Source organism: Dermacentor silvarum, chromosome 10, assembly GCF_013339745.2.
Source record: "Dermacentor silvarum isolate Dsil-2018 chromosome 10, BIME_Dsil_1.4, whole genome shotgun sequence".
NCBI lineage: Eukaryota > Metazoa > Arthropoda > Arachnida > Ixodida > Ixodidae > Dermacentor > Dermacentor silvarum.
The window spans coordinates 10,633,254-10,658,452 of NC_051163.1; the positions used below are offsets into that span (position 1 = coordinate 10,633,254).

The window sequence follows — 25,199 nt, forward strand, 5'->3', positions numbered from 1 at the left end:
TCATTTAGTTTTCCCAAAAATGAATTTCAGAGATTGGTTGTATGTTCGAGACTCGTGCTCACGAATGTATGATTTACTGGCCACTCTGTGTTTGCAACGTCAGACACCACCACCACTTCACTCGGAAACTACGAAGCTGGTTCCTTTTATACGAGACGATGGCCGACAATAATTGTTTTGATAGACGTGATAACCGATGCTTCTCTTCAGTTAGCCACAGCACAATGCGCCGAGCTTGGGCATGTCAGCTACCTTGTGCGGCTGTGGCAAGTCAAAAGCAAATGGCGATTGTTCAGCGCTCATATCGTTGCTGAAATTGCCGCTGTCTAGTTCGAAAGAGCTGGAAAAGCTCCTCGTGTCATCAGAAGACATTCGCAGCTTTGCTTTTTTGACGTTGGCACCATGCGTACTGCATGTTTAGCACACGTCTTGCGTGTTTACATTACGGCAGTGTAGGATCCGACATGGACTCATCGCAACGTCATACGAAGCAGCTGACCATTTCGGTACCTTATTTATTGGTTATTTAAAATCACAGAAGAGTTTCTAAGCAAATTGAACCAGCCTACCGGTGACAGGAATGCCATTTGAAAATGACAGTATCCCATCCAATATGGTTAAAAAAATGCCGGAGTTGCCTTTCAACTCGCATTGTTCCAGCAACGGCAATGTAGGGTTTGTCCTAACACAGCTGAATAAAAAGACTGGCCGAGTTCACTTGTGGTGCAAGTTTACAACTTCTCGCGAGACTACTGAATACAACTTGAGTAGCAGATTTTTATTACATACAAGCCTTCTAAATATGGTCCTCATACAAGGCAGCATGTTTGGTACAGCACTAAAACTGCATGCAAAACATTCAGACATCAAATAATTGTAACAATGAAAAAATAAAAATTCATGAGAGAAACTGCAGCGTCATTTTAAAGTAACTTCATATCAAAAACGCATTGTTTTCTCTAATGTGTAAATTCAAACATGCCTACTATGTTTATTGTTTAAAAGAAGAAAGCTTGAAAGAGCACAATTTCATTGCTGAAATACAAGATCCATACCAGTAAATACAGAGCAACCTCTTTAAAAACCTCTTCGCACTTAACATACACAATTTCCTTATAAACAAGCAACTGTAATTGTCTTCAGAATCCCTGCCAAATGCCGCACCATGCTAAGAATGAAAACGAGGCTTACACTTATTCTAACCTTTCCATGCTCCTGAAGTTTGAGTCATTTTTAAGTGCACATATGTACAGCTAAAATGTGACAGGCTGACCCCAAGAACACTTGTTAAAAGCGCGCTGCAAGTTACAGACATCCAGATGCACGCAATAAAGCCGACACTTTCGCACGGCAGGTCTGCCACCTCAAGAAAGTTGGTGGAACAGGTCACACCTAGTAGTAGTCCGATGACTGGTTACGATAGAAAACACGTTGGCCACCAGGACCGGCTGCAGCTCTGCAAAGCAAGTGCAAAAGAAATGAGGGATCACATGTTTGGCATAAGTGCTCGCCAATTTTAGCATAGCTAATAATACAGCAGAACCCCGCTGATATGTTTCTCACGGGACCATAAAAAGAAAACGTAAGAGGCAGGAAACGCAAGAGCCAAAAAATGGGAAAAATTGATAAATGAGCACAGTGTTGATTGGCACACAATTTTATTTCAGTGCTAGTGCTTGAAAAAATCTTGAAGCATTGCCTGGCACATTTTCTCATGCCCCAGCAGCACATGTTTTTCAAGAACCTGCAGTGCCATGTGGCTCTCGACGTCGCCGCTTGAGTTCACATTTCTAAGTAAATCTAGTGCCGCTACGGCAGACGAGCAGATTGGCCTCCGGCATCTGCTCCCTCTCCTTCTCAACTTCATCTTCACTGCTGCGTGCATCGGCACACTCGGTCACGATTTCGTTGACAGGTAAAACTTCAGAGGTGACAACGGCGTCATCGATAGAAACGTAATCACTGTACGCGATTCTGTCACCAACAGTTTCCATTGCTGTGTCGAGTTGGTCACAGTCAGCGAAGGCTTCATCTCCAACGGCTTCTGCTATGCCATCTGGATGCACGCCGAAACACATTGTGAAGCAGTGGTGAACTGTACTTGCAGTGACAGCGCTCCATGCCTAAGCAAAATAGTGCATAGCATTTAAGACTGATGCCTGTCGGCTGCTTGCCACGCTGCACATTGACCAGGGACCGCTTTACAATGCATTTCCTGTAGAAGTGCTTCACATTTTTTATTCCAGTGTCCAAGGACTGAAGGTGGTTTGTGGTGTTGGCGGGAAGAAAAACCACCTTGATATTCCGCAGCGACTTGGTGTCTTTCGGATGTGCGGAGCAGTTGTCGAGAAAAAGAATTTCCGTCCTGGCAGCCCATCTTCGAGTTCGTATAAGCCAAAAACTCTTTAAAAAGTGAGCATGTCATCCAGGCCTTGCTATTGTTCCTGTAGTGGCAGGGCAGGTGGCGGATATCTTTGAGGCAGCATGGGTTCCGAAATTTTACGATAACCCAGGGCTTCACCAATTCGGAGCCATCCGAGTTGCAGCACAGCAGCACTGTTAAGCATTCCCTGCTGCATATTCCTCCATGGCAAGCCTCACCTTTTAAGCTCAGCGTCTTGGATGGGTGTACCTTGAAGAAAAGGCATGCTTTGTTGGCATTGAAGATGTCCTTGGGTTTGTAGTCGCTGATCATGGACGCCACGGTCTCTTTCCAGGTGTTGATGGTTGCCGTGTCAACGCTTGCAGCCTCTCTGTTCACCGTTCAGTAGCATATCCCATGCCTCTTTTTAAAGCAGTCGATCCATCCGTTTGATGCACAAAAACTGTCGATGCCCAGCTTGTTCGCTTTTTCTTGCAAGATGGTGCTGGCCACATAAAGCTGCATGTGCTCCGAACCCCGGGCTTGCTTGCATCTGCCGGCGAAGTTTCGGCCATTTTCTCGCCCTTTTCGCTCCTTTTTGCGACAATGGCGTTGAGAGTTGAAGGCGTCAGTCTTAGTTCCTTCGCTATGCACACCCTCTTCCGCGTTGGGTTTTCTTCACCAGCGCGGAGAATGTTCAACTCCTCTTGCAGCGAAAGTGCTTTTCGTTTTCTTAATGCCATCCTAGTGGGACTATGCTTCTATGGTAGTCAAACAAAGACGGCTCAGACTGGAGCCAAATAACTTGTCGCTGCATGTCCGCACGGCCCGAACTGAAGGAGATGGGGTGCGACGGAGCGAGGAAGCCGCTACACAGTCAGCCACGTTGACAAGCAGGAGCGTTTGGCACAGCGGCAGGCAGGCAACTTGGAGCGTCGGAGTTATAAAAGAATGTCGAAGCGGAAGGATGAAGCTTACACAGCCACTTTGCGCAACGACTCGCAACACAAAGGCAGCGGGAGAAAACTGTGGGACGCTTGGACGTGACAATAATGATGATGAGTCCATGCCAATGCAGCGGCTCTCTGGGCAACAGAAACAGATTTCAAGACCAAGAACTTGTCATAGGCACCACCTATGGATACCAAATACTGATCTCGAAGGCCATTTTTTTGCTGGTGGGAGCCGGAAACGTGATGGGCGTTGCCCAAGTCAAGCTACGTGAAAAGTCAATATGGCCGTCGGCACTGGCCACTTGGAGTGCCGGTTCGTGACTTAACATGAGGGAACGTTGCCACAGTTGCGACGTAACAACCGAGTTCCCAATGCTTTGAATCTTACGGGAGCTATGCTGAGTTCCCAATGCTTTGAATCTTACGGGAGCTATGCTGAGTTCCCAATGCTTTGAATCTTACGGGAGCTATGCCGGGACTGGCCAAACACAACGTAACAGCCGGTAAAACGCAGCAGCGGGGTTCTACTGTACTAAAAGTTGTAAAAAGTGTAGCACCAAGTGGGGCAGAAATTCAAGCATGTGTGGGTTGTGTGACTGCCATAAAGGTGTCAATATAAGGTGCAAATATGTCTCAATAGAGTAAAAGTTTACAAATGCATACTTGCTAACCTGTCAATACAAAAATTCTGTGAACATCACATGAGGGGAGGAGGTAGTAGCATGCATTTCTTTAAGAGCTTGCCCTTAGCGCATGCCTTTTTGGGTTAACATATGCACTTTAATAAGAATGATTTACTTTAAACCCAGCGCACAAGCAGTAACAAACTTTGACAGTGACAAGCAACACATTGTTTATAGACAGCAACCTTTCCAGCAACTCTGCTGTTGCAGATTTCGCCTGCACCAAGAACTTGTCTGCACAAACTTGCTCAGCATCCTTTCACCATCAGAAGATTTCCAATAGAAGGTTCGGTGATTTATGAGAGAAACTTTTCACTACCACAATTTATGTTTGCAAAGCTTGACACAGCATTCGTAAAACAAGTAAAAATTCGTAACTGTTACGAAAAACTCGATGAATATGCAGGCATGCAAATGACCAGTTCAGTGTAATGTTGTGTAGCGTTATCACCACAGTACTCAAACGTATAGGACCAACAAAGACCCCCGTCCTTGTCAATCGTCACTTGCAATTCCCGTTTACTAACTGCACAATTTTTGAGAATGCACCAAAGCACTTCAGATTGCAAGGGAGCAAACAATTTTTTTTATCAAGTGAAGCTCACTATCACAACTGACCTGCGAGGATTGGCAACGCCAACACGGATGGGCTTGGAACCCACCAGGAGGGAGTGCTGCATGTCAACCAGTGCCTCCTGGTACTCGGTCCCATCCGAGAAACGGACGAAGCCAAAGCCCTTGCTCAGGCCAGTTGGATCCAACACGACTATAACAAAAAACAGACCATTAACAAACATCAATACCATCCCTATAAAATTAAAACTATGAAACTATCTGCCCTGCAACAGGATTAGCATCTGAATACAGCAACAATAGCATCACATGTTAATTCAAAGCTTTACCTTGTCATGGTTTATACAGATCATTTGACTCAAGATTCAAGAAGAGTTCAAGGATGCCACAGAACGAAATTCAAGGAGAGGGAAACAAACCTTAATCGTAGACATCTATACTGAAAAATAGTGAAATCTCCTTAGCTGGAATGTCTTGCAGCAAAGTAGCTGATGAGTTGGACACATGCTTCAAGCTCTTCAGGTTGCTTTTCTAAGTTGGCTATCCCATTGTAATGACGTCGATCACCTTCTGGTGAGATGGTTAGTTTATTGCCCGACTTCCATCTAATGATACTCGTGTTAAATCCAAATGGCTGAAACTTTTTGCCAGGAATTTCTAGAGCCTAGGGGTCGAAAATGGAGCCATGACGGCTGTGGTGTGAACTAGCAAAACAACAAAACAGTGGCACGACCTGTTCGCTTATCTGGCTTTGACTAGCTCCACGATTGCAAAAGTAATTTAAACAAGCCTGCTGTTGGCAGCTGTGGACAAGCCACATTGCAACATTTAGCAACACTCGAAAGGAACTAATGGAGGATTTTTCCCCGATAGACAGTATGGCGTAGCCCCTGTGCAGATTTCGTTACTTTGAATGTTTCCAAATTTCCCCAACCCCACTTTTCCAAGAACTCAAGGAGCACATTTATTGTTTTAACGGCCCTTGCATCTTTTTTTCCAAATTCAAGGGTTTTTAAGGATTTCAAGGTGTACAAATCCTGCCTGTGCTTCACTAGGAAAGCAGCATCAGCGGAAATCTCGATTCAAAACTTGAAGATTCAGTACCAGTTGGCCCACACTCAGTTCAGTTTGAAATAGCACAATCAAAACAGCATTCTGTCTAAAGTGAAATTTTTGGCATGCTAGGGCCAAAGACCACTGCTAAACCAGTTGAAGCATTGCACATGCGACTTTGGGAAGATGCATCTCTTGAATGCAATTTCCAAGATGGTTACACTGGCTCAATTGCAAGTTTGCTGTTTCGAAACATGTGTCAGACTTCTCTCCAGCATTGAAACTGGCAATGGCCAGGTAATAATCACCACTACTGGCAAGAACAACGAAAAGTATAATTTGCCAACTTGAGAAAGAACTTTGCTGGCAATGCCCGATTAAACCACACTGCTCTCCTGGAATGACTTTATGAAACTGATTGCTCGTTAACTATACACTACTCTGTATGCGTCACACAGAATGTTCAGAGATAGTTCATTTTTGCAGGACTAATGTGCAACAGTGCTACCGGCTGTACAATTTTCACAGGCTCCTGGGTCAAACACAGAGGTGATGAAGGTTTTTCGAGCGAATGGTTTTCTTTATCGTACTCAGCACCAATTCTAAACAAGCCTCTCACTGCTTGCTTTCATAATTGAAGGCAAAGAAAAAATACCACACAGGTTTGCTACATCACTAAGGTGCACCCTCATATTATGATGCTGGTAAGCATGGCAGCTGTTGCCACCTAACACCGTCGAAAGTTGGACAGAGTTGCTCGAATTCTTTTGTTACAAACTGTCACCACAAAGAGAAAGTAATTCTGCTGGCTGGCCAATGCCAATTGCAGTGAAGACGCAAGCAAATTAGCATAATAAAGGCACAGCTGCCACAAAGTGCAGACATGCATCGCAATCGAGTTTCCCACCTTTGGCAGCTCTGACTGACGGGTAACGCTGTGAGAACGCCTGGTAGAGCAAGGTGTCATCCACATCTGCTGAGAGGTCGCCCACGAACATGGACAACTCGTTTGACCTACATTCCATGCAAAAGATCAATGCATGAAGTGGTGAACGTGTGTACTCCGTTTCACGCATTGCATGCAAAGCTGTGCAACCATATGACACTTCTCAGTGCTTGTTGCTGGGCTAGATTATACATTATGGCATAAAAAAAGAAACGAAACTACCGTACTTACACAATGCTGATGCGGGTTTAAAGTACGAAAATAAAAGTGCACCTGAACATAAAATGCACTCGATTTATAAAGGAAAAATATAGCATGCCCCCCCATGTTCGCAATCAGAAAAACTGACACTGAAGAATTAACCGTCATAAAGGGAAACTTTTTAAAAAATTGAATAATGAAAGCGGCACACTGTGAACGCCATTTGCGCTTCAATGGCCACAATAGCAGTATTCTTGAGCGATCACTTTTAGAAACGCTGCTATCACTTTCACAAGATTTTACGCGACTCTGCATCAGACTATGAGGCCGAGATCGTTCTTGGCACTATGCATAGATTATATATATAGAGAGCTTCGCACTGCGCCAGAAATGCTGGTGATAGTAAATCTGAAAGTGATTGACCGAGAACGATGCTCCACATTGTAGTCGAGTGCAAAATGAAGCCACAGCAAGCTGTCGCCATTTTGTGATGGTGGTGATGCCACGTGGGACGGCTGTAACATTAGGCTCTTGCCGAAGCCGCGAGCGTGGTTTCGGTTTCATACAGTGTAGACCGCTTATAACGTAAGTCGCCGGAGTCGCGAATATCCGTACTATAACCAAAGCAACAATTTTCAAGGCCCGCACATATGCAAAACATGTGCGACAGTCGAGGAATGCGGCTAGAACGTTTGCATTCAATTTACAGTAGAATCTCGTTAATTCGAATCAAATCACGCGGCGGTGCCTCCGACCGGCATTGCTCCGGCACCGAGTAAAAGCTTAGGGGAGACCCCTCAATGTTGCGCGCGAACAAACCAAAAAAACAAAAAAATGCGGCGGACATTTCACCCTCTCTCAAATGGCAAGGTTGCCGATTCTGCGTTGCGCCGGAACATGCGTGTACGTGCCAACGTCTCAGCCACGCTACCGTAGCCACGCGTAGAAAACGGCAGTGAACCCTTCTTTCTCCTTTATGCTTCCTCTACTTTCTAGTCACGTGTTGACCTTGCATGCTGCGGCTACGGCGCAGAGGGAAGCAGCAGCACTGTCCCAGGCCGGCCAACAAAACTACCCACGTCGGCAAACGCCCGCTTCCCGATAACGGCAGAAAACGAAACTTTGGGGAGCTGGCGCCGGGCCTGCTGTAGCGGCGGCGCCTGCACGGCGGCGGGGCGCACGGTGACAGTTGAAAGTGAGGGAGCTACGAGAAAGGGCGAGGGGAGCCACCGAAGCGGCGGAGTTGCCAAGGTGAAATCCACTTCCCTGCCGCCCTCCTCCCTCACATTCCACGGTCTCCGCGTGCGCCCTTCGCCGTGCCGGCGCTGCCCACTCGCTCGCTGAAGTTTCGTTTACTGCCGTTATCGTGAAGCAAGCGTTGGCCGTTTCGTGGCCCTCGCTCACTATGCGCGCCGTGATATTTCACGACTCGACTCGCACTCAAGATTCTGGTTTCAGCCTCACTGGCTGTTCGTTTGCACCACGTGCCCTTCTCCTCCACTTCGTCTCTTTCTTCCACGATCACTCCTTGGGGCGCCCGTTTGAGGGGAGCGTTCGCCGTCTCCGCTGACTTCCGTACTCCCAGGCAGCCGCACTGTAACCGGTATTTCATTTCCCGCAACTGCACTATAAGCGATAGTACGTGTATACATGGAGTGCTATGGGAAAATTAACGGGAGTCTGAAAAGACTGCACTATATCCGGCCCTGCACTATAAGCCGTTACGTTATAAGCGGTCTATACTGTATTTGGTATAATGAGCGGGCAACTTTGGACCCATTTTCTCAGAAAAAGAAGGTGCACATTAGATTCATGCAACTACGGTATATGAAAAAAACTGATCTTTAGGGTCAAGTTGTTTCTTTATATGGTTTTGAGTCTTTTACACTAATACTTCTCACTGCCTACATTTGAAACCAGGGTACAGCACTATGAGAACAGAGAAAATGATATGACATCATATTCACTTAATAAGTTATACTCGTGGTTCAGTATTTTCAGTTACAATAGAACCTCAGTAATTTGGGTTTCACAACACTGAAAAAAAAAAAAAAGCCAAGAAAAACCGTCCGAAATAACCGATTGCCAAATTATCGGAAATGCTTTTATTACTGTTAATTATTAACATGGTTTTATTTACTAAACAAACCAGAAAATCCTGCTACTATGTTGCACAAAAGCAGTACAGAAGCTGTATTTCTCATCTTGTGACTAATTATTAATTAGTGCTTGCAGCAGCGGATGACTCATCACCGCCGCACAAGACACGTGTCTTCATCTGAGACCTCCTTTTCCCTTTGGCAAGCACATCCCAATTATTTTTTCACGACTGAGCTGGTCGATAACAGCATCGCGATGTAGCCAGCGGGTTTAATGCAAGTGTGTGGGCTGTTGTCACGAGATGCTGTATGTATTCCTTAATGAAACACGCGTGCACTCACTGCCTCCTAGCACAGTGCAAGCTACAATACACCTATTAAGTGTACTGGCAGGCCTTCATACCTATTTGAGACGTGCCTGTAGCAATTGAAGCCCTTAGGGGCAGTAAAAGGCACGCATTGATTTTTTTTTTGAACTGCCCAACTTTTCCGACGTTAACTGTATAGCTGAATCGACGTACGGACTAGCTCAGTACTCGTCAGAACATGGTTGTGCAAGGAAGGCAAATAAGTATAATGGCATCAACCAATCAACCCTTTGCGGAAGAATCAACCAACTCATAACAGCTGCTGCTGGTAAATGTGTACCAATCTTTAGGGTAATGCACTTACGAGGATCCATACTGAGGGCGGCCAGCCGCCACCACCACCACCACCACCACCATTAGAGTAGCCTTGCTGGTAGCCTCCGCCTCCACCGCCACCACCGCCGCCTCCTGTGCTGTTGTTCGCATGGTTTAGCCGGAACATCTTCGGCTACAAGAAAGAAGATAGTTCACACACACACACGTCAGTGCTTACCATCTTGGTTCCCACCGCTACTGGCAAATCTTTCGGCACCAGCAGCAATACGAAAGTGACTGCGATATTGGTCTGGTCACACATACCTGCATTGCATTAGGAATGGGTTTCCCATTGCAGCGCAGCAACGCTCTCTCAGCAGCTTCTTCGTCACCAAAGTCCAGAAATCCATAGCCTCTAGGCAACCTGCTTGCAAAGAAAGGGGGAAGAAATAAGGCAATTTATTTAGTCTCAAAAACGAAGTCCATGTTGAGGAAAATGATAAGCACAATGTGTCCAGAGAAAGGCAGTCATGCGGGTGAGAAATCAAATGCAGGAATGATGTTCTAGTTGAGTTGAAGAGGAAAAAAACAGCATGGACAATAGATCAAATAGATAAATATGACTACAGGTCAAGTGGAAATAGATGGCATTCTAGTTGAGATTAACAGGACAATGTGACGGGCAGGTTGTACAGTGCATAGAAAAGGAGGTTCAATAAGGGGAAACAGAATGGTTGCCATGGCAAGAAAATGGCTATCCAGGGTGGTTCAAGATTAGAGTGATAAGAGATGGGTTCGGTTGACACAAGACAGGGTAGCTAGAGATCTCTGGGAGATTCCTTCATCCTGCAGTCCGGATAAAAAAGTACACCTTCTGGAAGGCACCACTGGGACCAGGTTCCTGTTACTGGAAGTAGAACAATTCAGTACCAAATGGAAACTGTAGTCCAGACTACGCAGAAAAGCTAACTGTCCCTCCTACAGATGATCACCATCGGAAGGTGCATTGACACATGAAAGTCTCGACTCACTGGCATGGCAGATCAGCATTTATAGTATTTTAGCTTGTCCATACACATATACACCCTTAGCGGAATGCCGGGTTACAGGAGATGTGAACAGCACTAGGAATTCTGGTAGCGACATCTTGTGATGCTTTGTTTAACCACAATGCATCAGACATTTTTATGTTACATAGGAGTTTCTGCGGCAAATTGAAAAAAAAAAAAAAGAATGTTAATCATTATAAGAATACCAACACTTTACACCAGCAGCTAGGTCGGATATGGTAGGTCACTACAAGCGCCCTATGTCCTCTGGTTGAATTGTGCTGCAGCTGCCCACTTTGATACTGCTGTCCATGTCTCTGGCAAAGTGGTATTCCATAAAGGCAATATTGTTTACAGAGAAGCCAAAACTCTTTTAACCCTCTGATGGTCAAAGATGCAAATACACAGTGCCGCGAACAAGTCCCGAATGGTCGATGCCATATGTATTTATGGCGCTGTCTACAGGTTTGAAAAATGCACCAATTTTTCAATTCTGTGTTGCCCAGCAAGTGCTGCCACCCTGTGTGAAAACAAGACATTTTTATAATTTTTTTTTTCCCCCATAGTTTCTTGGCTTTCATTCCATGGTCTCTTCATGCTGGGGTTTCAGCGATTGCTCGAGCATCCGCGCGGTGGTTAGTTTTGTTCTGTGTCGCCAGCTGTTTCTGTTAGTTGTGCTAGTAAAAACCGATGTCTACCTGGTTTCTAATCTCTCAAAAGGTCACTGCTAGATGTTTGTTCATTTATTGCTCACAGGGGTGTGATTAGATCTATTCACAGGTGGGCACTGGTATATACAAATGATGCTGCCATGCCTGCATTTCTTTTTCTTGAGACTCTGCTTGGGAAAACTGACTGCTCCTCGTTGGCAATGGGACACAGGATTAGCTAAAGTTTCTTATTCATTTGGTTTTTTGGACAGGCACACAACCATACAGTTTTCTTGCATGCTGGTTGCTCTGCTGCAAGTGAGTCAAATGGCAATTTCTTCGATGCGGAATACTGCCCAAGTGCCATATCAGATTATATCTATGTCAGTGTATCGCACACAACCATACAGTTTTCTTGCATGCTGGTTGCTCTGCTGCAAGTGAGTCAAATGGCAATTTCTTCGATGCGGAATACTGCCCAAGTGCCATATCAGATTATATCTATGTCAGTGTATCTACTTTTAACGCGACAGCGTTAAGGGCCCCGTGTCGCAGAAAATCCGGCGTCGGTGTCGGCTTTGGCGCCCGCGAATATCATCCTAAACCACGCAGGCCCTCCAAATATATTTAAGTATGCCACACCATTGTATCATTAATGTTGCTCATACCCTGTCTTGCATTCTTGGCAAAGCTATTCCTCGGAATTTTGAGAATGACAATCCACAAACAAATGTCATGAAACAAAACACCCACAGCACATGCCTTTTATTTTAAATCTTCTCAGACTGAAATATTAAAAGTTCGAAACAAAAACGGAAACCTGAAAGTTATGAAATTTTTTTGGTGTGGCTGTGCAATGTCTTCGGGATTGCCCTACGCAAAAGGCTGCGTTTCTACCAGAAAGCCCGCCTTCGTGCATAGTGTTCGCCGCCAGTGTTTCCCGGTAACCATTACGGTTGCTGAAGCTGCAGTTGTCGGGAAGCGTGAGAAGCAGTCAGGGATCTTTGAATGCTATCGCGTTCCACTCTTAAAAGAGAAGCTTAAGCGTTCTCCTAATTTTTTAAAAGTTTTTATGCAAGCCCATCTGTATTCACAATTCAACAATGCATGTTTAGCTCCGGAAAATATATTTTTTTGTCAACTTTATGGTCACAAAAAAAATTAAATCTGCAATAAAAAGAAATCTCTCGAAAGGTTAAGGCTGGGACTACTTTGAACAAAACACCAGCATCAAAGTGGTGAACGCCCGGCATTAAAAAAATTGATGCCTGTCAACCCAACTTAGCCACAAAAGATTTGCCTGATGAACATCACCGGCGAAAGCGGTTAACGGGCACGGCGCGCTCGCCAGGTGTTGCGAGGTGCTATCTCCCTTCGACTTCTGGCGGCCAATTGCAAGGCACCACAGGTTTTCCTTTTTCCATGTGTAAAAAACAAGAGGGCATCAGAACTGCATCTGCACAACACACAGCTTTGAGTTTTGGAATTCGCCAGCAAGAGCTGCAAACACTTGACTAAAGCAGTTATCCTTGTTCAAGGACCTTTTGGGCCCAACTGTTGTGCATGAGCACACCATCAAATCACCCTAAATGTCCACCAGCTGGCCCAATTTTCTACGCTAATTTGATAATGCAATTAGCATTCTTTGCCTACTTCAGGCACTTCGAGTCTCTCTCTATATATAAAGCATCTTATTTCGGCCCAATTATTCAAGTTGTCTACTAGCTTGGGCCACGAGGTATGTGTTCCGTGATCAGGATGCCATTGCGGTCATTCCAACTTTGTCATCAGAATCATCATGCATGTCACCACGCCATCATACAGTCGTATCCCAATGTAATCATGCCATCATCGTCGCACTACCGTTGTACCATCGTCATCACTTCAGAACCGACAACCGATTGTTACACCGTCGTCATCGTCATACTGGCTTCATCGCTCCATTGGCATCATTCCTTTGTCGTTCCATCGTAATCACACGGTTGTCATTTTATCGTGATTAGGCTGGCATTGTCACACCATCGTTGCCATGCTGTCGTCAAGATGCCACGCTGGCCATTTCATTGTCTCCATTGCATCGACATCATTCCATTACGATTTTGTCGCAGTTGTCAAGCAATTGTCATCCCACTGTCCTCATGTTATACCATTGTTATTTCAGAATTGTCATCCCATTGTAGTCGCATCACCTTCATTGTTCCATCGATGTCTTCACCGAGTTTTCATACAGTGGTTGTCCTACCGTCATAGTCATGGCCGATCCTGGTGAGCGAGTGTCACAGGAGAGGGCGTTGGTCCCAGAGACAGTGCGTGCCCCCCCATTGCTGAAGCAATGGATATTTTAATGATCACTAAAGATTCTAAATTAAGGTGTCTTCAGTAATGTGGTGTGTTGCTACAGTGCTTGGATACTAATCGCATCGATGTTGACAGTCAACGTGAAACTAGTTATGCCAGAATTTTGTTTAGCAGTGAGGATGTGCATGCTATGTTGCGAGTAACGAAGAAGCTGTACTGACTTGGAAGTGCACTGTTTGCTTAAAGGGAGACTAAAGAGCACTAAATTAGCCAGAAAAAAAAATGGTGTTTCAAAACTATTTGTTCATTTCGCGGTAAAAGGTTGGTTACTAGGACAGAAAATCAAAACTAAACTTATGTTTTTCAAACTTCGTACTGAAACCCTAACCCATACAAGCACTTGGCAAGTTCTGAAAACTTTAGTGTGCTAGAATGGCCAAACTAAAAGAGAACACAATGTAGTGCATAATTACTAGTGAAAAACAAACTAGGTCCGCGCAGATCCCTAACACGACAACTATGTGCGGGAACTTCAAAGTGGCGTTTCCACACATCTTTCCTTTTCTTGCTTGTTAAGCTTCATCTCATGGTAGGAATGCCTTTTTTTTTTTTGTATTGTAGAACTGCAATTTACGAAAAAAGCTGAACTTTAAATACAAACCATGGCAGGAGAGAGTGAGCGTCAGCTTGAACACTAGTGCTTACAGTGCCAATAACATAAGAATTATACTCAAATCACTTGGTCACAGCTATGGCAAATACCAATGACAAATGATAAAAAACAAGATTGTAGAACACAACCTAAGTTCCATTTTTGACTGGTAGTTTCAGAGTGCACTCTGGCAACACTAAATTGTGCAAGAATGCACTTAAACTATGCTACAAGGGTGACAACCAGGTTTCATTACCATTAACAGCGCACCACTTGATTTTGCAGCAAAACCTAGTCATTGTCCTTACACAAACTTTGTAGCATTGAACTTCTCTGAAATAGTATGTTTAAGATGACATATTATAATGTTGAAGTGGCTCCAACCAGAAAATAAGTTTATTTTCCCGACGTTTCGAGCCCAACTCAGTTCCTTCTTCAGGGGGAGTGACGACGATGTCGAGGCGCAACATTTTAAGCTTCCATGGTTGGGGCGGAGGCTGGGCACAGTCCGAGGTGGCTTTCCTTGTCAGAACGTCAATGCCTTTGAAGGAAAAGTCTGTTCTGAGTGTTCGGCTAAGGAGTTTCGTTGTCTGAAGATAGTTCTTTTAAGCTGTCATGGTCGAGGTGGTGAGAAGCGGGGAGGAGGCATGGTCCGCGGTGGTTGACACTTTCCTTTTTTGGCCGTGCTTAAACCGTGGATATAAACTGACAGCAGGTTTCCTTTGGAACGGTTAAAGCTGTTTCTGGTGTTTTGTATGTACCACTGACTCCAACAGTTTTTGTTCGTTGGTCTCGGTTGTTAGAATTTCGGTTTCTTCAGAGGCAATTTTCCAGATCATTCTGTCAAAATGTTCAGCTTCAAGATGACACATATACTAATTACTATGAATATACACAATGGAAACACAAGCAACAGAAACGGTCCCCCTCCCCCAGCAGCGTCTGGCTTTTCTTTTCAACAAGGTTGTTTAATTCTGCAACACGCACTGAACCCAGCAATAGCACGAGTAGCAACTTGCACAATTTCGCCAGGGGTTTCCAAACACTCAAGAACCACGGCAAAATTATCACCAATGGAATGTTATAAAGGGAGGCTAGTGTTGACCAATGTCACTCGAATGTAGCTCACACTATAGCTTCCAAGCGCAACTGCGCATCTAGCAGCACTCACTATTGTTTCTAAGTGCAACTGGGCATCTAGCAGCACTGCATACTTACCTGAAGTGCCCATAGGGCTGAACCCTGGAAACTAAGTGCCTGCTCAGCACTCCCCCAAATAATGGCTCGGTTGAGCCTTTCATTCTTTACAGGCCTGAATTTTACCCATTCCTGCAACGGAAAAACCAGCAATGTCCCATTTAGTCATGCTTCTTCCCATAGATGCTGCATAAGAGCAGTCTTATGGCCGGCGAATAAATGACTGCAAGAGAGATCTGAAGCACTGCAACAACATATGCCATGGTAACCCAACACACTGGAAAAGTGTTGCTCAGAAAACTAGTGAGACAGGCGATAGTTCCGTGCAAAAGGCTTAAGCAATGAAGTATCTGCGAAACATACTGCAAGCATTACATGCATGAGTTGACAATGACAACAGAAAGCAACGTATGGTTAGCGACGAAACGTGCATAATCTCTTCAGATAAAGAAGTGCATGCACAAATCAGCAGATTGTAACTCACAGCCGGCAGCACGGCCCATGCGTTATGTTTCAAAGATTATGAGGCTGAAATATTGATAACTGGTTAACGCAATAAAACGGCAAGACAAATAAGGAGCTGAAGTCAGAAGCCAACTTCTTCGTGCATTCAATTTCGTTTCAATCAAGAAAAGGCCGTGCAGTGAGAAGGGAAAAACTTGACAGCTACTGCTATGCCCGCAACGAGGAGCTTGCGTCACCGGCGCCGCAAACGGCTGCTCACCCTGTGAGCCGGTCTCGGATGATTTTCACGTGAACAGGATTCTCGCCCATCATACTGAATGCCTGCTGCACAAAGTACTCGTCCATGGTAGGCTCCAACTGCAAGAGTGAAACAAACGAAGTTTGAAAAGATGCACGTTACAACGGTTACAGCTCTCACCACGTGCCTGACAACCGATTTCAAATATTGCACCGCCCCACCAAGCCAACGGAGGCCGCTAGTTTGAAATACGCAATAGACGACGTACCAAACGCCTAATACACGATGCGAATGCCTACTTTACCTCTGGAGTTCCTTCTAAGGTAGGGCGGAGCGCCGCAAAATGGTTAACGAGCACTTTTTTGTAAAAGTGCGCCACTGAACTAAGACGCACAGTTCTCAAAGGTTCAGGCCATTGGGAAGTAAGGCGTCGTTTGATTCGCACAAAAATTGAGGCTGCTCCTTACGCGATCTACTAAGCGTACGGGAGGAAAGGATCACGTCTACGTGACCCCGAAAGTTTACTGAACTTTATCAACGTTTATCAAGCAACATTCCAGAATACTCACGTCCCCCATCCAAAGTGTTGACGCTGACCCAGCCATAACGAAATGTGAAGAAGTAAAACACGAACAACAGTCGCGCAGAAGCTCGCGCAAGTCAACAAAAATAGGATACGTGAAACGTGGGTTCACTCTGCTAGGACAAGCAACGGGGGCCTCGCACCACAACGCAACGACGACGTCAACACAAAGCCGGAGCAGAATATAAAAACTACCGCTGAGCATGCGCGTGCATCCCACCACGGCCCACTTGATTTGATGATGATGATCATAGCGGCCACCACAGCTTAGTAAGAGGTGGGTGGGGGCTCATGCAACATTGCTGAGCATGTTAATTAATGGTAGATAGAAAGAAAAATAATAAACTATTGTAGCTTTGAAAACACATTCTGTTTTCTTACCAGTATTCGTACGCAGGACACACACACAAATGAATAAGGCATGATCGCCTGCAGGTGGCTAGGAGGCCTTCGTAGGGAAAAAAAAAAAAAGGTAAAAGAAAGTGAAGCGGGCATTTTACTTCCTAAGTTGCAACATTCCAATTGTTAATTCCCTTGTTTTTATCCACCTAATTTAACCACCTGATTCATGGCCAATCCCCACTGTGGGTATGCGCCACAACAACTCAGGTCGTCAACAACACTCATTTCTGCATTACACATTCTGCGCATTCGTTCCCTTTGTCCGTCCCGCCTCTTTCCTGTCGACAGAGGCCTCTCTGTCGACACTGCACTCAAGTTCCTCCTCAAGGGATAGCAGCATATGCGACCGCTATTCCAACACCGAGTATAGCCGCATCCTAGCCGTGTACATCAGAGGTTGTTTCGATCGCGACCATGCATGCTTGATCCAAAACAGTGCACCGATTCGTGCCACAGACGAATTATATATTGTGAATGAAGCCCGCACAACTGCAGGCCTGCGGTAATTCCATAACTCGACAAACTCCCTCATGAGTCGACTCGCTCAGACAGACCAACCGACCGACCCGTGAGACTGAGCGAGTTCGGCTGAGTAAAGAAAAAAAAAATGTATATTTTGCGAGTCGAGCCTGAGTGAATTCCGTGTTTATTTTGCCGATATATGCGACAAAGGAAATTTTCCTGCGCTTGTATTTCTTTAACCTTCGACCAGCGCTTCACCGAACGTTGATTGAGTTCCTCTACGAGCATGGCGTCGGCGTGCCGTTTGGGCCGGTGGAAGCAGGGAAGCACGAGAGGAAGCGAGACTTGGATCTTTCCACGGCCCGACGGCAGAGAGACGTACGACGGGAGAGCAATGCGCGAACATCCTTTCCGCTTCACGTACACGACTTCAACGATTTTCATGATCATCATCAGCCTATATTTATGCCCACTGCAGGACGAAGGCCTCTCCCTGCTATCTCCAATTACCCCTATCTTGCGCTAGCTGATGCCAACTTGCGCCCGCAAATTTCCTAACATAATCACCCCACCTATAGTTCTATGCCGTATTCGACTGCGTTTCCCTTCTCTACTACTAACTTCCCTTCTCTATACTAACTAAACTGTACAGACAAACTATAGCCCTAAAAAGAAAACGGTAAGCGTATAACTAGACAGCCCGCTCCTGCATTTGCAACGGATGCCCGCCATGTACTTTGGACGTGCCTTGGGACAAAGGCAAGTCGCGAAAGTGTACTTAAAAGTATGGAATTGAACAGTGATCAAGCTATTCTGAATACTATGAACGATGGATTATGGACAAGACATTTTATAAGGCACTATTGCAGTATCTCTATAAAACGGTCATGCATTCTTATATTTAGTTTCATACTGACGTTATGCCGCGTGACAACCCAAGAAAAAAAAAAAGAAAATATAGATAGCCCGTAATACACGCGCGTCAGGACACACGGCGAGATAGAATGAACGGTGCTCTCGAGGACGAAAATATTAAAACGAACGAGTGCAGCAGCGTGTGATCTTGTATTCGTGTACGTGTAAAACAGTGCTGCTGCGAATAGATGCCGTCAACTTCTCAGAGCGCGCGCGCTAACTGCAACAGCAAGTGAGATCCGCTTTTGCTAGGTCATGCTTCAACTCATGTTTGGAGCATTCAAAAGCTCGTCGAGTTGTAAAAATCATTCCCGGGACACGTATGCGTACGTGTTTTCGAGAAGAAAGATTGTACCGAGATCAATGTCCTCCCCCAACCAGCTTCCATTATTATTAATAATAAAAAAAAATCATGGGCTGTGCGAAATGTCAAACGCTGCCTTCTTGCTTTGCTACTGGCCCAAAGCATGGTGTTGTAATTTATCTGCCACCACAGATCAGCCCGCTTTCGACCAGTGCAATAGTAAATACCTGAAGCAAAGCAAAAGTGACTGTGTTACAAGGTAATGAGATGTGCATTCGGAGTGAGCCAGGCTGAGTATAATTTTGTTGAGTCCGAGTGAGCCTTTAGCAAAAATATTTTGTGAGTTAGTCTGAGGGAACTCAACCTCGACGACCAACTCTGGGCTACCCAGCAAGCCTGCGAGGCGGCGAAGAGGCAAGACCTCGACGTTCCCACGTGGGAGGCCTAGGTCCAGCCACCTAAACTGCTGGTTTCAATAAAAGTTTGTTCCTCCTCCTCCTAGTCTGAGGGAGTCCTGCTTATTTTGCCGACCTATGGGCAAAATATTTGGAGGCTAAACAGCTGAGCTTATCCAGTTGCCTCCTTGTAATGGAAGAGAGATCAAGAGAATGCTGTTGTGGGATCACGAAGTGACGGATCCCAACAGAGTACCAACATACGTATATGCTATTTTATTCATTCGGTGGGGTGATGAAGTTAGGAAATTTGTAGGCGCAAGTTGGAATCCGCTAGCGCAAGACAGGGGTAATTGGAGATCAGCATATAAAAACATATAAAAGAGAGAGAAAAAAAAAGCTTACACTTCGTGGTGTGATTCTTGGAGTCGTTCGGCTCTTGTATAAATTTACGCTCTGATACTTAAATGCAGCTGCTGTCATACAAAACAAAGAACATGAATAGAGAGAGAGAGAGACAGATAAACACTGTATTCTGCCTGTGATTGACACGACCCCCACTTTCACAGAAATACGCGATAACTGTGTGAAAATATGTCTGTATGCCCGAAAGGTGGCGCTCCAAAACTCTCTCGCGTCAGAAAATCAGTGCACAGAAAAATCCGAGTATAGAGAGCACAGTCCGTGTACATCTGTGTATTGGAAGTCCGTGAACCAAAATGCTCTGACTAGGACGTTTTCGACGAGTTAAGCGATACTTTTCTTCTTCACCTGCCATAGGCGACGCACAGTGTTCGGGCACACGGCGAATCACGTCATGTGCAACCACGAAATCGTGAACTGGCGGTGGCAATCGTGGATATTCACAGGACATTGTGTCTTGTAAACTAAACAAGACAAAATGTTCACACCGGGAAGATGGAAAGTATAACTCATCAACAGTTTCCGAACAAGGGAAGCCTCAGCCAACAGAGCCGACGTCTCGACAAGGGTATACCTGTGTTGACGAGCACTGGCCCTGACGAAGACAAGCCTCCTTGTCGAAACGTTAGTTCCATGGCTAACGCTTCCCTTAATTGTTCAACCAGTCTTGGTCAACGTGTCTTGTAATGTATGTACACAGTCGTATAAACAGACCTATAGAGGCATATAGTATACAGATAAAACATTTTAACACTCTTATTGGTGTATACAGGGTGTTTCAGCGAACACTTTCAAAAATTCCTAAAGGTTAATTGCCTGTGGCAGATAGCACAATTCTAGTTCATGAGCTGGTCTACTCAAAGAGGCGGACATTACTTGCACAAGAAATTGAAATGCATAATCGAATAATTAATAAAATTCACTAATTAAGTTTTTAACTAATGACCTGATGGGCTGGTGATGACGCCAGTTTCGAGATATTAATTCCCGAACTTTGCGGAGAAATGCATTGGCCGTTCCAGTTAGTTTCTTACCAAAATATCGTTTTATGCATTGAAGCACAAATTTAACTGGAACGCCAATGCATTTCTCCGCAAAGTTCGGGAATTAATATCTCGAAACTGGTGTCATCCTGAGAATTATTTCCAAGTGGATCCGCCTTGCGAACTCCCCGGCTACAATTTCTAAATTGCAATATGGACCATCAGGTAGTTAGTTAAAAACTTAATTAGTGAATTTTTGGTGATTAGTCGATTATGCATTTCAATTTTTTGTGCAAGTAATGTCCGCCTCTTCGAGTAGACCAGCTCATTAACTAGAATTGGGCTATCTACGACAGGCAACCTTAAATAAATTTTGAAGGTGTTCGCTGAAACACCTTTTATAAAGGGTGCTTCCATGGTTTGTCGTTGATACGACAAATGAAGTTTCCTTTTATGGCGACATTTTGTAGCGAGTGAAGATGATAGCTTCGACAGACGACAGGAAAACTGCGTGAAATGAACTCTAAGCTGCTGTCGGGTTAAACTCGCGTGTCAGATATTTTGGTGCGTACCATGCAGATGCTCAGAATTGACACTGTTCTTAACTGCGGTTTGTCTCATACCAGGTATATCTTGAGCTCGCTTTTGCGTGCTATACATTTTTTTATAGTCTTCGGGTAAAGGTGCTATGCTATCCAAGAAACAGACCAGCCCCTTTGAGGGTGTAAAGACTCTAGAACGATTCCTGTAAAATGTGTATGTATTGCCTGTATAAGCATGAGTAGAAATGTCGACCACTTATTTGCGCGTGCACTGTGACCATGATGCCACGTGCAGTACCGGAATCGGATTCGTGGTTCACTTTAGTTTTGTAGAAGTCACATCGCCCATGTTTTAAAAAAAAGATAAGAAAAGAAACCAGAAAACACAAACTTGAAACGCACGATGAATAATAAAGAGAGCACTTCTGCCAATGTCTTTCTATGCACCTGATTTTTCAAATCAGGATCATACTTTATCGCTCAGCTTTCTGTCGTTCTGCGGGTGACGGCAATAGCGTCATATGTTCAGTACCAACCGCATGTGATATCCGCCGTCGTTTTCAGTGACACTACTTGGCTCAATTGCACTAGAGGGCAGAGCGAAATGCGCATGCGCGTGGCATTGCAGTCGTCGCCGGTGTTTATCATGAAAATGCGCTGCGAGCTTCGAAGGCGCGTCAACCAAGAATCGGTATACAGTCAGCTGTCCGTAAAGCTTTTAGCGAAAATTAGTTTTCTTCGCCTTCAGTTTGTCCTATTTTTCATCTCAACTGTTTCATTGAACACTGCCGACGTGTTGTGCACTTGAAAGCGCAGTCTTCTTTTCGTTGAGCAAACACATACGTACTTTCGTATTCTAATACCTTGGTCACGCACCCGCCTGCTAATAACCGTGAAAATTAAACGTTCATTCCATTCCAAATGCTACCGCGTGTTATTGACTAATTTTAATATCGCTTTAGGACCTCTTAATCCGTCACTTGTGGCCCAGAAGTAAGTGGATTAGCAATAAATATCGCTTTTCTAGTCAAATGTACCGCAGGCTGGAGGAAGTGCTATTCGCGAGTGTGTCGCACCACTCTACAGGTTGTCGAAGCTATATGCCCGGCTACAGAAACGCAGGTCTTGTCGCAGTCTTGAGGCATTGCTGCATGTATCACGGCTGTCGTCACATGGTCGCAAGCAGTTTGTGGGGCTCCCGTATGATAAGATGGAAGGGCAAATTAAGGGAGCATCGGCTTACACGCCGCACATCTCATGCGAGAATATAGTTGCCTGTGTCCATGAGGACCCTGGTTTGCGTCGGCGACGCCGGTTTGCTCCGGCTCGCCACGCAGATGCACGCCGTGGTCACCTCGATGCTCAGGTTGCGACGCTGTGCCGGGTAGTGAACGAGAAGAGTCTCTGTCACTTCTTGGCAACGGAAGTCTCCCACGTTTCCGCAGAGCGATTCGAGGCAGTTGCAGCGCACCGTGGGAATCTCTGGAGGATGGCGAGTTTCGTCCTTGTCAATGATCCTGGTGTAGGTGCACAGTGCTCGTTCTTCAATCCTGCTCGAGGCAGGCTTGGCATCACATTTCTCGCCGCCATCGACATTCGTTGGTGCTGCAAGAAGGCCTTTGCTGGAGATGATAAAAACTGCGACGGTCACACAAATGCAGATGTTCATGTCTTGGACGTCAGGACCCGGGACACAAACCACAAGTGCGCTGCCGACGTCGTCCTTTAATTCACTGGCTACAGTGGTCCTTAGATGCTCACTGGGAACCGAAGATCTAACAACGGGAACTGAAGGATAAACGGTCGCAAAACACGAGTTTCCGTTGGTCGGTGCACCAGCCCTCTGCAGGTGTGTCCGTTGACTGAAGCTTCTCGCAGTGCCATTCGCGTGTGTTATAACGCTCATCAGACTCGGGGCAAGTGCATGTAGCGTTTTTTTTTTTTTTTTTTTGGTCGTGCGTCGGCGATACACGATCACAAGCTACAGTTTGCGCGTTTTGCATAAGGCATGACGGTGTTCCTCTTGACGTCACCAAACGCACGACGCAACAAACGCCGGATGTCATCAACAGCAAAATAAAAGATCAACGAGACAATTGTACCGTAGTACTGAGCGCCATGTAAATGGCGCCTATATTACGTAAACGGCAGGTTCTATTACGTCGAGCCCCTTTACCAAACCACCTCATTTGCTACGTGGCATCCCGTGTGAATGACCTAGGGAAAGAAAAACAAAGAGCCTAGGGTGCGGTTCAAGCTTACGCGCCGAGTCAATACGACTATTAATGCTTGCCCAAGTTTTACGCAATTCTAAACAAAAAAAGTATTCTTTTGTGTGTTACGTCTATCATTTTTGGGGCTGTAAGGATGCTGAGGCAGTTCGACCGAGCATTGATTCGCTCTGTTGCATTGCACTGCTGACGGCAGGCCGTGTGCGTGTGCCTGCCATGGAGGCAAGTTGGCGGATCTGGCGCGCGTCAGTATTATCTTGCAATGTTTTCTGCGTAATGGCGTCATTCGTGCGTGACCCGCCGCATTGTGTACGAAACTAAAGCACATTGTTCTTATGTGACGAAATGGAAGCACGTGTAGCACTTAATTACTGCATGCACTGCTCCTCAGCATCGTTGCATATAGGGAGCGAGGCTTCGGTCAATACGGTCCGTGTGCTTCGCTATACACTGGTGAATCGGTTCTGATCTTGTGCTTTGTTCATCTATATGACGTTCCAAGTAGCTGAAGCGTGAGCGCTGTTAAACGTGTATATCGAAGATTAAAGGTGAATTGGAATTATCAGATATCAGGACTGGTCAAGGCGTCAAGTTCGCGATTATATAAGACAGTATACAAAAACGAAGGTCGAAATGCTTAAGCCGCTTAACGAACAAAGCCTTTTGGTCCGGCACGGAGGCAATAAAAGCTAAGCCAAAAAATGCTCTGAAACTGAAGCTTTAGGAAGGAACAAACAAAGCCTGTCTAAGAGAAAACGTCAGAACACCAACTAATTCAACGACACAAAGAAAACAAACGTTTTTTTCTTCTTCTAAACACTGTGGGAAACTGACAAAGTGTGTGTTTTTTTTTTTTTAGGTTGGGAAGGAAGGAGACAATCTCGTTAAGTGTGATTTCTTGTAAAAATTGCACTCGAATGCAGTCATTAAAACCCCCACATGGGTGAGACGTTAACTTGCAATTCCTCGTCGCTAAATACTTCCGTATGCAGACGTTGCGGGCGTGAAGAAAACGGGTTCATATATGGGTCGACGGACAATGCAGTACCCAATTTGTTCAATTACTAGAAACTTGAATGAATGCGCGAATGTTAATACTGTCAATGACTGTTTCGACAGCTTACTTTTTTTTAGCATTTCCCCGTATACCATGCTGAAATCTGAAGATAATTTACCGAAACTAACGTCACACTAACAGCGCATGCGCACAGTTACGGCCGGTGACATGATACTGTTGCTTTAGATGCACGAAGTCACAGGTCGCGCCACGTGCTGGTGGCAGCCTAACGCAAGGGCTAAGCTGTGGCGACCTCTACAGTTGCTATGCTTCGGTTCAGGGCAACTTTTTGGGCAAAGTGTAGACGCCAGTATTGTCGTTTTCCCCTACTGATTGTTCGTTTACTTATAGTTCAACTTTATATATTATAATCCTCAGCCTTAAGTATGTCCACTGCTAGACGAAGGCTTCTCTCAACAATCTCCAATAACCCCTGCCTTGTGTCACCTGACTCCGTCCTGTGCCCGACAGCTTAATCACATTACCTGATTCTATATGCTGTCTTCGACTGCTTATTCCTTCCATAGGTCACGAGGGTCTGAGCTAGTCAGCACGGCCTCCCACTGCTCGGGTGTGGGGTTGGGTATTTGTGGGGCTACCTGTACGTTGGGGCACGCCCACGTGGCGTGATATAGGGAGGCGTAGTCGTTACAAAGGGGGTATTCGTACGAGTGTAGTGTAGGGTGTATTGCGTGTAATCTGCTTAAATGGGGGTATGTGTTGGTTTGTAATGGTCGCCATGCTACTGCGTCTTCGCGTGGTGTTGCGGGCACGGGAGACAGCAAGAGCCGCATGCAGGAACCCAGGACTGAGGGCGCCTCCCAGCACAAGTAGGAAGATACCTGCTTGTCCTTTTTTTT

General features: G+C 45.4%; 2 protein-coding genes across 2 annotated transcripts; both read right to left on the minus strand.

Moving 5' to 3' along the window:
* Positions 1–757: 757 nt before the first annotated feature.
* On the minus strand, positions 758–16,810 carry LOC119466009 (tRNA selenocysteine 1-associated protein 1). Its single transcript, XM_037726493.2, has 8 exons — positions 16,612–16,810; positions 16,064–16,161; positions 9,818–9,917; positions 9,590–9,686; positions 8,034–8,052; positions 6,532–6,638; positions 4,617–4,764; positions 758–1,456 (listed from the first exon to the last, which is right to left on the minus strand). The coding sequence occupies exons 1-8, from the start codon at positions 16,645–16,647 to the stop codon at positions 1,393–1,395; spliced, it is 669 nt and encodes a 222-aa protein (XP_037582421.1). The 5' UTR covers positions 16,648–16,810; the 3' UTR covers positions 758–1,392.
* A 5,465-nt stretch (positions 16,811–22,275) lies between these two features.
* Positions 22,276–22,720, minus strand: LOC125940846 (uncharacterized). The gene has a single exon (XM_049657454.1). The coding sequence runs from the start codon at positions 22,718–22,720 to the stop codon at positions 22,307–22,309; it is 414 nt and encodes a 137-aa protein (XP_049513411.1). The 3' UTR covers positions 22,276–22,306.
* Positions 22,721–25,199: the final 2,479 nt, after the last annotated feature.